The 15,359-nt window shown below is 47.9% G+C and overlaps 1 protein-coding gene across 3 annotated transcripts in view; it reads right to left on the reverse strand.

Annotated features, from left to right (window-relative positions):
* Positions 1-15,359, reverse strand: part of NBEAL1 (neurobeachin like 1) — a 190,157-nt gene that overhangs the window by 102,303 nt on the left and 72,495 nt on the right. For all 3 annotated transcript variants that reach the window (XM_029068756.2, XM_029068751.2, XM_029068752.2), the window contains exons 5-8: positions 13,921-14,002; positions 8,427-8,554; positions 4,875-4,957; positions 1,194-1,279 (exon numbers count right to left, since the gene is read on the reverse strand). In XM_029068756.2, coding sequence (XP_028924589.1) covers positions 1,194-1,279; positions 4,875-4,957; positions 8,427-8,554; positions 13,921-14,002 — 379 coding nt within the window. The remainder of the gene's footprint in view (positions 1-1,193; positions 1,280-4,874; positions 4,958-8,426; positions 8,555-13,920; positions 14,003-15,359) is intronic.

The raw sequence follows: 15,359 nt of genomic DNA on the forward strand, positions 1-15,359 counted from the left end.
GCAGAGCACTGTTCTAAGCGCGGGGGGAGATACAGGGTCATCAGGTCGTCCCACGTGAGGCTCACAGTTAATCCCCATTTTACAGATGAGGGAACTGAGGTGCAGAGACGTGAAGTGAATTCCCCAAGGCCACGCGGCAGATGAGCGGCAGAGCCGGGACTACAGCCCGGGTCCTTCTGACTCCCGGGCCCGTGCTCTATCCACTAGGCCACTTCTCGCCGCTAGCGTCAGTTAACAGAGAAGCAGCGTGGCTCAGTGGAAAGAGCCCGGGCTTGGGAGTCTGAGGTCATGGATTCGAATCCGGGCTCTTCACTTCTCCGTGCCTCAGTGACCTCAGCTGTAAAATGGGAATTAAAAAACTGTGAGCCCCACGTGGGATAACCTGATCACCTTGTATCTATCCCAGCGCTTAACAAATACCAACATTATCATTATTATTATTATTATTAACTCCGAAAGGCCAAGAGGCTCACCCCAACCATTTTACTGCCTCATCGGCCTGAAAAAACGAAGACAGTTTGCAGACCTGCGGTTTATAGTTCCTAACACTAAATTTACATGAAAGGGGGCTGAAAAGTGCCTTGAGGGTTTTACTGCCTGGGTGAGGGACATAAGCCTGCAGAGGCCTAGCACTAACAACAGACCCCCAAACGGCTTTGCAAAAATATGAATTATTTCTTCTCCTAGGAGACTATATTCAGAATCTGCTTGAGGGAAGGGCTCGGAACCAAAAGTCTGCAAGGTACAGAAGCAGCGTGGCTCAGTGGAAAGAGTCCGGGCTTGGGAGCCAGAGGTCATGGGTTCGAATCCCAGCTCCGCCACTTGTCAGCTGTGGGACTGTGGGCAAGTCACTTCACTGGGCCTCAGTGACGTCATCTGGAAAATGGGGATTAACTGTGAGCCTCACGTGGGACAACCTGATGACCCCGCATCACTCCCAGGGCTTAGAACAGTGCTCTGCACATAGTAAGCGCTTAACAAATACCAACATTATTAGTATTAATCTCCAGGAACATCAGAAAGGGAACCATACTGACCGATTTGCACTATCCGGTGAAATCGTAATTATTTTTACTTCCGCCTTCATCACAAACTCTGTACAGAGAGTGGTGAATTGTTCTGAGTTGTCTGCAGATCAGTGCCAATTATTTTCGAAAGGGTTAAGATTCTATTCCGTCGGGTGTTCCCCTCACCTGACCGCCAGCTACGATGGCTCCGAAGAGATGCAACAGGCAACACTTGAGACTTTCCTTGAGATGCTCGCTTTCCTGAAAACACTCTAGAAATCAAAGAGAAAAAAAGAGTTTCTCACAAGCAAATAGAACTATTACTCATTCTTTACGCTCACGAGTGAGAAGTATTCGTATTTATTATAATGCTCATTATATAAAATATTATTTGATTCTAATATAGTTATATTATTGATAATAACACTTCTCAATTGGGATAATAGTAGGATGATGGTATTTCTTACAGGCTAATTAGCTGTACCACTGAAATTCCCAAGTGAAAATGAACTTTTCCCTACACTGGAGGGACCTCAGTGTACTCAACCTTTAGCCCCCTAACATTTATAATATCCTTTACTCCTCCTCTTCGCCCCTGTAACATCTGTTGTGAATCACATACAAAGACAGTGTCTTAAATTCTTGGTGGAAATGAACATTAATTGGACTGCTGTTGCCATAGAGATAATCTTCAAGCACCAGAGTTAAATCCACAAAAGGATTATTTTTGCGTAGGATCAAAAATAATTGTGAGAACACTTCAGTGTTAAAAGCCAGCATCACTGCAATGCTCTCTTTTACAAATGAACTACCGAACTTGAACAATTGGGGAAAAAAAAATGCAGTCTTCCTGGGCCTGACACACAGTAATTACGGTTTGTTATAATTACACAATAGCGAAAGGGCCGGAGACGTCGTGAAAAGCCACGTATTTTACCGTTTTTTCTCCGGGAAAGCATGAATTCGGTATAATAATGTTGGTATTTGTTAAGCGCTTACTATGTGCAGAGCACTGTTCTAAGCGCTGGGGGGAGATACAAGGTAATCAGGTCATCCCAAGAAAGAGTGCTATTTTCCCTTTTCTTACAGTCCACAAAAGAAGCTCCCAAATAAATCTCCTTTACTACCACATTGCCACATCCCACCCTCCAAAAGGTCCTGAAGAAGGTGATCAACTTAGAGTAGGACCCAAGCTGGGAAGCACCACCATCCAGTGGAAACTGCCCGGGGGCCTAGCAATCAGAGGATTCGGGTTCGAATCCCACCTCTGCCCCTTGCCTGCTCTGTGACCTCCGGCAAGTCGCTTAAATTCTCTGTGCCTCGGTTTCTTCATCTGTGAAATGTGGATTAAATACCAATTCTCTCTCCCACTCAGTCTATGAGCCCCATGTGGGACAGGGATGATGATGACGATGTTGGTATTTGTTAAGCGCTTACTATGTGCAGAGCCCTGTTCTAAGCGCTGTGGGGAGATACAGGGTCATCAGGTTGTCCCACGGGAGGCTCACAGTTAATCCCCATTCTACAGATGAGGCAACTGAGGCACTGAGAAGTGAAGTGACTTGCCCACAGTCACACAGCTGACAAGTGGCAGAGTCAGGATTCGAACCCATGATGGGTGTGACTCTTGTATAATAATGATTATGCAGTGTGGCTCAGTGCAAAGAGCCCAGGCTTGGGAGTCAGAGGTCATGGATTCAAATCCCAGCTCTGTCACTTGTCAGCTGGGTGACTGTGGGCAAGTCACTTCAATTCTCTATGCCTCAGTTCCCTCATCTGTAAAATGGGGATGAAGACTGTGAGCCTCACGCAGGACAACCTGATGACCCTGTTTCTCCCCCAGCGCTTAGAACAGTGCTCTACACATAGTAAGCGCTTAACTAATACCAACATTATTATTATTATGGTATTTGTTAAGCACATACTCTATCCCGGGCACTGTACTAAGCGCTGGGGTGGATATAGGCAAATCGGGTTGGACACCGTCCCTGTCCCACGTGGGGCTCACAGTCTCGATCCCCGTTTTACAGATAGGGTAACAGAGGCACAGAGAAGTGAAGCGATTTGCTCAAGGTCACACAGTAGACAAGTGGCGGAGGCCGAATTAGAACTCGTGACCTTTTGACTCCCAGTCCTGTGCTCTGCCCACTACGCCACGCTGCTTCCAGTGTTTAGTTCAGTGCTTGGCAGCTAAGTAAGTACTTAACTAGTACCACAACTATTATTTCTGTTCAGCCTAGAAGGTTGGGGTACTTCCTCCTGCCTCCCACAGCCCTCTGACCCCAGGGCCTGATACAGTGGCCAAAAGAGCTGAGGGATTGCCAATCACTGGCCTTCCCTCTCCCCTTTAATAATAATAATAATAATGGTCGTATTTGTTAAGTGCTTACTATGTGCAAAGCATTGTTCTAAGTGCTGGGGGGATACAAGGTAATCAGGTTGTCCCACGTGGGGCTCACACTTTTCATCCCCATTTGACAGATGAGGTCACTGAGGCACAGAGAAGTGAAGTGACTTGCCCACAGTCACACAGCTGGCAAGCGGCGGAGCCGGGATTCGAACCCATGACCTCTGACTCCCAAGCCCGGGCTCTTGCCACGCTGCTCCTCTGCAAATAATAATGGTATTGGTTAAGCGCTTACCATGTGCCCAGCACTGTTCTAAGCCCTGGGGGAGATACAGGGTAATGAGGTTGTCCCACACGGGGCTCACAGTCTTCATCCCCATTTGACAGATGAGGTCACTGAGGCCCAGAGAAGTGAAGTGACCTGCCCACAGTCACACAGCTGATAAGCGGCGGGGCCGGGATCAGAAGCCACAATCTCTGACTCCCAAGCCCGGGCTCTGTCCACTGAGCCACGCTGCTTCTCTCTTCTTCCCTCCGCAACCCCTCAAACCGACCCCAGCCCCGTCTCCCAAAGGAGGGGGACACCAGGTTAAACTTGGGAAAGGGGAAGTCTGTCACCAGTGTTCCCCTCCCCTGCCATCCACCTCATCACCCCCACCAATTGCCCATCTCTGTAAGAGCGCTGGGGGTGGGGGGCGGGGGGGAGAATGGGAAGGGAAGGGGACACTGGACACCAAGAAAACTCAGGTAACTGGGTGAGGTTCTTCTTTGCCCCTCCTCTTAATGACAGTCGTAATAATTGTGGCATTTATTAAGTGCTTACTATGTTCCAGGCACTGTAAAAATATTAATGATGGTACTTGTTAAGCGCTTACTATGGGCCAAACACCGTTCTAAGCGCTAGGGTGGATACAAGGTCATCAGGTCGTCCCACCTGGGGCTCACGGTCTTCATCCCCATTTTACTGATGGGGGAACTGAGACCCAGAGAAATGAAGCGACTTGCCCAAAGTCACACAGCTGACAGGCGGCGGACCCGGGATTAGAACCCACGACCTCTGACTCCCGAGGCTCTTTCCGCTGAGCCACGCTGCTTCTCGCTGTACCCCGGGCTGAGGTGGATGCAAGTGAATCAGGTTGGAGTCAGTCCCTGTCCCACGTGGGGCTCACCGTCTTCATCCCCGTTTTACGGATGAGGTAACTGAGGCCCAGAGGCAGTGAAACGACTTGCCCAAGGTCACACAGCAGACGAGTGGTGAGGCAGGGAGTAGAACCCGTGACCCTCTGACTCCCAGAGCGGGGCTCTATCCACTATGCCATGCTGCTTCTAATTCTCACTATCCCCCTGATCCTCCCCTCCGCCTCTCCTCCATTCTCTCCACTCCCCCGAAATTATCCTTCTGCCGTCGTCCTCGTCGTCGTCTCCGACCCCCGGGGCGACGCCGAGGAGCCGCCTCCCCCACCACGCCCCACCTCCGTCTGCAGTCGTTCTGGGATTGGATCCACAGAGTTTTAACTTACGGTAAAAAAAAGGGATAAACTCCACTGTAAGGCAGGCTGGTTTATATTTTTGTCTGCTCTTCTCTACCGAACTCAGGATTCTTCTACAGTGAGACAGGAAAGAAAAAGAATACAAGCGATATTGAGACGAGCAGTTTGAGATGGCGCAGGTTTCTCAGATCATCACAGAGGTACTACTGAGATAATAATAATAATAACGTTGGTATTTGTTAAGCGCTTACTATGTGCAGAGCACTCTTCTAAGCGCTGGGGTAGACACAGGGGAATCGGGTTTTCCCACGTGGGGCTCACAGTCTTAATCCCCATTTTACAGATGAGGTAACTGAGGCACAGAGAAGTGAAGTGACTCGCCCACAGTCACACAGCTGACAAGTGGCAGAGCCGGGATTCGAACCCATGACCTCTGACTCCAAAGCCCATGCTCTTTCCACTGAGCCACGCTGCTTCTCCGAGATGAGGTAACTGAGGCACAGAGAAGTTAAGTGACTTGCCCACAGTCACACAGCTGACAAGTGGCAGAGCCGGGATTCGAACCCATGACCTCTGACTCCAAAGCCCGTGCTCTTTCCACTGAGCCACGCTGCTTCTCCGAGATGAGGTAACTGAGGCACAGAGAAGTTAAGTGACTTGCCCATAGTCACACAGCTGACAAGTGGCAGAGCCGGGACTCGAACCCATGACCTCTGACTCCAAAGCCCGTGCTCTTTCCACTGAGCCACGCTGCTTCTCTGGAATGTCATCCTTAAACATTCGGCACAACTAACAGCATGAATCTCTTGAAACCAAAATTCATACCAGCAGGCTAAAGAACTACCGCGTTAGATATAACCTACAGATAACAAGAACAACTCCCTTGGCTACTGAATTTAAAAATTATAACAAATAAAAAAGGGGTGGGAAATTATTTCGAATCCATTAAAGGATAAACCTCTATAACTGCGTGAATTGAACTGAAATTGAGTACGTGATTTTCATTACATTTTAAGTTCTTGGAGAACAGATATAATAATAATAATAATGTTGGTATTTGTTAAGCGCTTACTATGTGCAGAGCAGTATTCTAAGCGCTGGGGGAGATACAGGGTAATCAGGTCGCCCCACGTGAGGCTCACAGTTAATCCCCATTTTACAGATGAGGGAACTGAGGCCCAGAGAAGTGAAGTGACTCGCCCACAGTCACACAGCTGACACGTGGCGGAGCCGGGAGTCGGACCCATGACCTCTGACTCCCAAGCCCGGGCTCTTTCCACTGAGCCACGCTGCTTCCCCTAAGCTATCTGACAACTAACCTCATACGACGCCCAAGAGGTTAGCGAGCGCTGCTGAATATTACATAAAAACGGTTTAATGACGATTCCAGGATGGGCCCGGACATCACGTTGTCCTCTTTTCCATAGGAGCCCCAGGGATAAATGTCAATGGTCTCCTAACTTCAGACTCATTTAAGGAAACAGGAAAGTATCTTTGGAAAAATGAGACTGTTCCAACGCAATTATCTTGTATCTACCCTACTGTGTAGTATAGTGCTTGGTACATACTAAATGCTTAAATATATATTAATAATAGTTATGGTATAATAATAATAATAATAATAATAGGATCTCTCTCCCCCTCTGCAGTCTCGCATTTCCTCCGCCTTCAAGCCACCTCTATCTGGATGTCGTCTCGTCACCTCAAGCTTGATACGGCTGAAACTGAACTTCGTATCTTCCCACCCAAAGCCCGTCCTCCTGCTCACTTTCCCATCACTGTTGACGGCATCACCGTCCCCCCGTCTCACGAGCCCGTACCCTTAGCGTTATCCTTGACTCCTCTCTCCTTCCACCCACGTATTCAAGGCATCGCTAAATCCCGTCAGATCTACCTTCACAATATCGCCAAAATCCACCCCTTCCTCTCCGTCCAAACGGCTACATTAATGCACGTACTTCTCCTATCCCATCTAGATGGCTGCAACAGCCTCCTTGCAGACCTCCCTGCCTCCTGTCTCTCCCCATTCCAGTCCTTACTCCGTTCTGCTGCCCGAATCACTGTCCTTCAAAAACGTTCAGACCACGGTTCCCCGCTCCTCGAGAAACTCCAGGGATTGACCATCCACCTTTGCATCAAACAAAACCTCCTCATCATTGGCTTTAAAGCACTTACTCACCTTGTCCCTCCTACCTCACCTCGCTACTCTCTTATTACAACCCAGCCTGCGGATTTCGTTCCTCCGACGCTCATCTTCTCACTGTGCCTCGATCTTGTCTACGTCTCCGCTGACCTCTCGCCGACATCCTACCTCTGGCCTGGAACTGCCCTCCCTCCTCATGACAGACAATTCCTCTCCCCGACTTCAAAGCCTTATCAAAGGCCCATCTCCTCCAAGAAGCCTTCCCAGACTAAGCCCTCCTCTCCTCTTCTCCCACTCCCTTCTGTGTCGCCAACTTGCTCCTTCACTGATTCTCCCTCCCATCCCCACAGCTCGTATCTGTATATATCTGTATTTTATTTATTTCTATTAATGTCCGTCTCTCCCTTTAGACTGTGATCTCGTTGTGGGCAGGGAATGCGTCTGTTGTTATATTGTACTCTCCCAAGTGCTTAGTACAGTGCTTTGCCCACAGTATAAGCGCTCAATAAATACAACTGAATAAATGAGAACGAAAGAAAGGAAAGGAAAAGGAAGAGGAAGAGGAAGAGGAAAGGACAGGAAGGAAGGAAGGAAGGAAGGAAGGAAGGAAGGAAGGAAGGAAGGAAGGAAGGAAGGAAGGAAGGAAGGAAGGAAGGAAGGAAGGAAGGAAGGAAGGAAGGAAGGAAGGAAGGAAGGAAGGAGGGAAGAAAGAAAGGAAGGAAGAAAGGAAGGAAGGAAGAAAGGAAGGAAGGAAGAAAGAAAGGAAGAAAGGAAGGAAGAAAGGAAGGAAGAAAGAAAGGAAGGAAGAAAGAAAGGAAGAAAGAAAGGAAGAAAGAAAGGAAGGAAGAAAGAAAGGAAGAAAGAAAGGAAGAAAGAAAGGAAGAAAGAAAGGAAGGAAGAAAGAAAGGAAGGAAGAAAGAAAGGAGAGTCCCACCCCCTTCAACTGACTCACAGTCGGGTTTCGATTTCCCGATAGAAAAAGCATTTATTTCAAAATGGTTGGTTCCTTGGTCACCCCTCATTTATCCTGTACTAACCAAGTTTTTCCCTGCCCTTTTATTTCCTGTCAGGCTGTTTTGATAATACACCAGGATGGACTGGGGAAAAAGGTCAGGCAGAAGCATCTTTTCCTTACGTGCCTACGAATTTTGTAACGAAATCTGTTCCAATTCCCTATTATATTCCGAAAACTGAAATGAGTCTTGAGAGCTTTGCTTCTGAGACACTGTTGAAGTCAGTAGACTTCTACTTTACTTCTAGAGTTCTTTCCCTTCTCTTAAATTTACAGGAAATTCTCCAAAGGCAGAGCAAGTGATTCTCTAAAGGTGGTACTAGGCTATCAGTAATCATACTGAAGAAGCTTAAGCAGCTTGGCCCAGTGGACGGAGGACCAAAGGAAATCCAACTGTGTTGTAATTAACCGACGTTACATGTCATACCCTGCAATTCTATGCCTCCAGTTGCGATACGGGTCGTAGAGGCTCTCACAAAAAGCCAGGGCATGTCGTACAAATTCTTCAACCGACGTTTGATCGGCCACCTCTTTCTCCTTCGTTTTGCTCTTCAACTGAGGAAAAACACAAAGATGTAAATGGACCAGTGCTTTAGTGAGATGAACATCTCAAATCAGAATGCGAGTGACAGTTATTCCTCTCAAGATAAGTATCTTAAGATAACATAAAATCTTGAGATGAGGTCCCCGTCGAAGAGGGACCGGGAGCGGGTCCAAGGGATGGGTTGGATAAAACAAGGAAGATACGATCAGACAGTCGGAGAGGGGCCAAGCGTGGGAAGTAAAGACAGTGACAGAGTGTAATAATAATAATAAATAATAATGTTGGTATTTGTTAAGTGTTTACTATGTGCAGAGCACTGTTCTAAGCACCAAGGTAGAAACAGGGTAATCTGGTTGTCCCACGTGAGGCTCACAGTTAATCCCCATTTTACAGATGAGGAAACTGAGGCCCAGAGAAGTGAAGTGACTTGCCTACAGTCACACGGCTGACAAGCGGCGGACCCGGGATTAGAACCCATGACCTCTGGCTCCCAAGCCCGGGCTCTTTCCACTGAGCCATGCTGCTTCTCTGCTACTGTTCTAGCTACTCTAGACCATTAGATCCTTGCAGGCAGGTAACACGTCTAGCAATTCTGTTATATTGTATTCTCTAAAACGCTTAGTACAGTGCCCTGCACTCAGGAAGCACTCAATGAATGATTTGACTGGTTACATCTGGTAAGCCCTCTCTATGTAATAACAGTAACAGTGGTAATAATTATAATTATTATTAATAACCGTGGTATTTTTTAAGCGCTTACTACGTTCCAGGCACCATACTCGGCGCTAAGGTAGATTCAAGTTAGTCAGCCCGGACACGTCCCTATCATTCAATAGTATTTATTGAGCGCTTACTATGTGCAGAGCACTGTACTAAGCGCTTGGAATGGACAAATCGGCAACAGACAGAGACAGTCCCTGCCCACTGACGGGCTTACAGTCTAATCGACCGTATCCCTCGTGGGGCTCACAGTCTTAAATGCCCATTTTACTGATGAGGGAACTGAGGCACAGAGAAGTTAGGCAACTTGCCTAAGGTCACCCAGCAGCAGAGGTGAGATTAGAACCTAGGTCCCTCTGACTTCCAGGCCCATGGTCTACCCACTAGGCCATGCTGACAGTGGGGAGCTCCCTGCAGAGCTCCAGTAGAGGGATGGCCGCGACCCGTCGCATTTGGAGGGCAGAGGGATGGTGTTCCAAACTAGGGGAACGGTGAGGGCGAGGGGATGGAGGGTGGGAGAGTCGAGTGCTAATTCCTCCTCCAAGATAAAGCTCACCTCCTCCAAGAGGCCTTCCCAGACCGAGCTTCCCCTTTTCCCTCTGCTCCCCTTCTACCTCCCTTTCACCTCTCCTCTGCTAAGCCCTCTTTTCCCCCCCTTTCCCTCTGCTCCTCCACCTCTCCCTTCCCCTCCCCTCAGCACTGTACTCGCCCCCCTCAACTGTAAATATTTTCATTACCCTATTTATTTTGTTAATGAGATGTAATAATAATAATGTTGGTATTTGTTAAGCGCTAAGTGCCGAGCACCGTTCTAAGCACTGGGGGAGATACGGGGTCATCAGGTTGGCCCACGTGGGGCTCACACACTTTTAATCCCCATTTTACAGATGAGGAAACTGAGGCACAGAGAAGTTAAGTGACTTGCCCACAGTCACACAGTTGACAAGTGGCAGAGCCGGGAGTCGAACTCATGACCTCTGAATCCGAAGCCCAGGCTCTTTCCACTGAGCCACGCCGCTTCCTCGATTCTATTTATTTGCTATTGTTTTAATGAGATGTTCATCCCCTTGATTCTATTTATTGCTATTGTTCTCGTCTGTCCGTCTCCCCCGATTAGACTACGTGCTCTGCACGTAGTAAGCGCTCAATAAATGCTATTGAATGAATCAATCTTGTACTCTATTCTCCCCAGTGTTTAGTACAGTGCTATGCACACAGTAAGCACTCAATAAATACCATTGAATGAATGAATGTAGAGTTAGCTTGGGCGGAGCGAAGAAAGTGGGTCGGAGAGTAGCGGGTGAAGAGAGCAGCTGTGGAAGGTGGGCCGAGTGGGTGAGGGGCCTAGATGTCACTTGGGAGTGTTTCCTCTAATAATAATAATAATTACGGTACTTGCTAAGCGCTATGTGCCAAACAGTGTTCTAAGCGCTGGGGTAGATACAGCGTGGCTCAGTGGAAAGAGCCCGGGCTTGGGAGTCAGAGGTCATGGGCTCTGCCACTTGTCAGCTGGGTGACTGTGGGCAAGTCACTTCACTTCTCTGGGCCTCAGTTCCCTCATCTGTAAAATGGGATGAAGACTGTGACCCTCACGTTGGACAACCCGATTACCCTGTATCTACCCCAGCGCTTAGAACGGTGCTCCGCACATAGTAAGCGCTTAACAAATACCAACATTATTATTATTATTACAACGTAGTCGGGTTGCACCCAGTCCCTGTCCCACGTGGGGCTCGCGGTTTCAATCCCCATTTTACAGATGAGGGAACTGAGGTCCAGAGAAGTGAAGTGACTTGCCCAAGGTCACACAACAGCCGTGAGGCCGGGCCGGGATGAGAACCCGTGACCTTCTGACTCCCAGGCCCGGACTCTCGCCACTGAGCCGTGCCTCTGGGCCGAGCGGAAGGGCCCGGGAAGCCAGTGGAGGTTTTTGAGGAGCGGAGATCTGTGGCCCAGACGACGCTTCCCGAAGATGATCCCGGCGACAGCGTGTAGCGAAGGACCAGGGAGAGGAAGGGGGAAGGAAAGGAGGGAGAGTGGGCTGATGCTCGTCGACCGATGCCCTTTATCGAGCGCCGACTGTGTGCAGAGCACCGTACTAAGCCCTTGGGAGAGTACGTTATAACAACAGACAGACCCATTCCCTGCCCACTTGGAGCTGACAGTCTACACTCTGTCCAAAGCGCTCGGAGGAGAACAACAGAGTTGGTAGACACGTTCCCTGCCCGCAACGCGCTTACGGTCAAGAAGGGGAGAAGGTCATAAAGATAATGAGAAGCACGAAAAGCAGCGTGGCTCAGTGGAAAGCGCCCGGGCTTGGGAGTCAGAGGTCGTGGGTTCTAATTCCGGCTCTGCCGCTTGTCAGCTGTGTGACCTTGGGCAAGTCACTTCACTTCTCTGGGCCTCACTGACCTCATCTGGATGAAGACTACGAGCCCCACCTGGGGCAACCTGATTACCTTGTATCTCCCCTAGTGATTAGAACAGTGCTTGGCACATAGTAAGCGCTAAACAAATACCAACATTATTTTTTCAGCACTCAGAACAATCCTTGGCACACAGTAGGCGCTTAACAAATACCAGCATTATAAATAAATTACCCTTCAACACCCACTGCTATCTGGAGCCGCAGCCTAGCCCGGGAACTGTTGTGCTCCAAGAACACACCTTGCCCGACTTGGACCGAGGCAGTCGCTCGGTCAGTCAATGGTATTTACTGAGCGCTTACTGGGTGCAGAGCACTGTGCTAAGCGTTTGGGAGAGTGTGCTAGAACGGTCTTACCGATGCGTTCCCCGCCCACACCGAGCTTACGGCCTAGAGGGGGAGACCGCCATGAATAGAAATAAAAGCACTTAAAACACTGTCATTATCATTAGCTCCACACGTGTTAATACTATTAGTATTGTTTTTGTCTGTCTGTCTCTCCCGATTAGACTGTAAGCCCGTCAAAGGGCAGGGACTGTATCTGTTGCCGATTTGTACATGCCAAGCGCTTAGTACAGTGCTCTGCACATAGTAAGCGCTCAATCAATACTATTGAATGAATGAAGCCCAAGTCCTTCGGACTCCCGGCCCCTGTTCTATCCACCAGGTCACGCTGAATTGTTTTGGGTCCTGGGGGAAAACGGCTTTCTGTGGTTAATAAAGCAGGCTGCGCTAGAAAACGGTCATCGAGCTTCAAATCAATCAGCGCTCGTTCCACCTGGCGCTTTCCCGCTCCCGAGCCCCAAGCCCCAGTCTTGGATTCGGGCAGGGCTACAGGGCCCTCCCCTCGATTTCTCGTCCTGCTTCTCCGCTCCTCCGCCGCTCACGTGGAGAGATGAGCACCCTCCCATTGGCGGAGATGGCCACACTCGGTCGATGACTTTCGGGGAGGCACACGGATCCTGAAGAACTAGAGTCGGAGCTGGGACAAACCGCTACGTTCTAGGGTTGCCCCTGTGTCCGGGAACCGGGACACCTGATTGATTTTCAGTTGGATGACCGTTTTCAAGCTCAAGCTGCTTTATTAACCAAAGAAATCCGTTTTTTCCCCAGAACCCCAAACAGTTCAGCGTGACCGAGTAGATAGAACATGGGCCCGAAAGACCTGGGTTTTAATCCTGGCTCCATCACTTGTCTGCTGTTTGGCCTTGGGCAAATCACTTAACTTCTCTGTACTTCAGTTTTCTATAAAATGGGGATTAAGACAGTGAGCCGCATGTGGGACATGGACTGTGTCCAACCTGATTAACTTGTATCTACCCCAGAGCTTAGAAGTGTGACTGGCACATAGAAAACTCTTAACGATTTCCATTCGTGAGAAGCAGCGTGGCTCAGTGGAAAGAGCCCGGGCTTGGGAGTTGGAGGTCATGGATTCGAATACCGCATCTGCCACATCTCAGCTGTGTGACTGTGGGCAAGTCACTTCACTACTCTGGGCCTCAGTGAGCTCATCTGGAAAATGGGGATTAACTGTGAACCTCACGGGGAACAACCTGATGACCCTGTATCTACTCCAGCGCTTAGAACAGTGCTCTGCACATAGTAAGCGCCTTACAAATACCAACATTATTTTTATTATTTTTAAAAGTAATTGAGAGATGATCAAACTGTCCAAAATGCACAAGGACACTACACTTTCAATAATGACTTATTTCTATTGGAAATAGTTCCATGTACCACATCTCCTATAAGGATGCAAATGATAGGAGTAGTGAATATTTAGTAAACTAAATTATCTGTCACGTTTAGTTAACTGTACACTTCAGAGGTGAAAAGAGGTATGTACTATTACCTGCATAGCCTGTCACTACTGAGTTCTCCAACGTGGTACAAAACAAAATGGAGTTTTAGTGTGTTATTTGAGGATTTGAATATATAAGCTCAATAACGCATCAGAAAAAACCTTAAACTGAATTTTGAAAAAATGACAGATTCTTTTGGAAAGCTTAAATCATCCTTCAAAATCATAAAAATCACACACTGGTTATTTAAAATGGAATAAATGAAGAGTAATAATGTGGCTTCGGGTACATTTCATTAATTCTTTCTCAGTTACTCAATCTCTTCTGCATATATTTTAGTCAATCTACTCTAATAAATCTTAATATCTGAATTTCTATTAGTTTTCCTCCTAGAAATGCCGAACGGGAAAAAATTATCCTTTATTCTTACTTGCTGAACATAAAACGTTGTCATGGTGATGACATGGTTAATGTAGGAGCAGGTACCAATTTCTTCTACATTTGATAGATTTCTGCAGGAAAAATCAAACCCATGTCACTTGATAAAGTAATACGTAACATGCTATATAACTATTTTACAATGAAAAGGACACGCTCACATATTCACATACAAAAGGTTTAATGTTAAAATGCGTTCAAAAAACCAAATGTCAAAGGCTTTCTGTTCATTTAAGGAAATACTGAACCTCAGAGGGGTCTTCAACCACAACCACATTCCAGAAAAGACAGAAGCTGAGATTTCCGACACTAGTCCGGTCCCTAAAAAGTAGAGTAGGGAATTCCTCCCTGAGAACTTTTTCATCCAGACGGTGACTGCGCCAACCAACCTTCTTCGGCTATCCTGGAAAAATCCTCATTTGCAAACCATCCTATTACAGGGGCTTCTGGCAGAGAAATTCTGGACCACCAGATTACTCTGAGGGGGCCAAACAAGGCCAAGGTGAGACATCTGGCTCAGAGGACTAACACGGGTAAGAGGTAGTGAGGAATTCATTCATTTATATTAACGTCTATCTCCACCGCTAGACCGAAAGCTTGTTGTGGGCAGGGAATGTGTCTGTTTACTGTTCTACTGTCCTCTCTCAAGTGCTTGGTACAGGGCTTGGCACACAGTAAGCGCTCAATAAATATGACAATGAATGAATATTGAGGAGATACTGCAGCTCGCGGGATAAAAAGGACACTGTCGAAATTAGAGTTGACTTGAAGGGAACCCACCAGAGAGACTGGACGTATCGGTCAGTGCATGATATTTTTGGAGTGCCTGCTCTGTGCAGAGCACTGAGCTGAGCACTTGGGAAGATACAAGAGAGTTGACAGACATGACCTTACAGTCTACTGAAACGTATCGGCAGAGCTATCGGTGGACATAGCAGCATCCAACTTGGCCAGAGCCCATGCTCAAGGTAACGGATAGACTTGAACTGGTCATAAAAGGACCGATTCGTAGCCCTAAGACCATCTCCTCCAGCGGGAGGGATGCCATCTCAAAACCAAACCAGCGTTCCCTGGAGGAGAGTGGCTGCCTTCCGGAAACTGAAGATCGATCGGTTCAGGATCCGTGTCACCCGCGGGAGGGTGGATGCTACCACGGAGATCAGCTGCTGAAGGATCAGTCATATTTACTGAGCGCCTACTGTGCACAGATCACTGAACTAAGTTCTAAGAGCCCCCCTTTTCCTCTGCTCCTCCTACCCTCTCCATCGCCCCGACTCCCTCTCTGTTTTATCCCCCACCCCGCCCCACAGCACTTGTCTATATGTTCAAATTTATTATTCTATTTTATTAATGATGTGTATATATCTATAATTTTTTTATTTATATTGATGCTATTGGTACCTGCCTTCTTGTTTTGTTGTCTGTCTCCCC

This window comes from Ornithorhynchus anatinus, chromosome 7, assembly GCF_004115215.2.
Source record: "Ornithorhynchus anatinus isolate Pmale09 chromosome 7, mOrnAna1.pri.v4, whole genome shotgun sequence".
NCBI classification, from domain to species: domain Eukaryota; kingdom Metazoa; phylum Chordata; class Mammalia; order Monotremata; family Ornithorhynchidae; genus Ornithorhynchus; species Ornithorhynchus anatinus.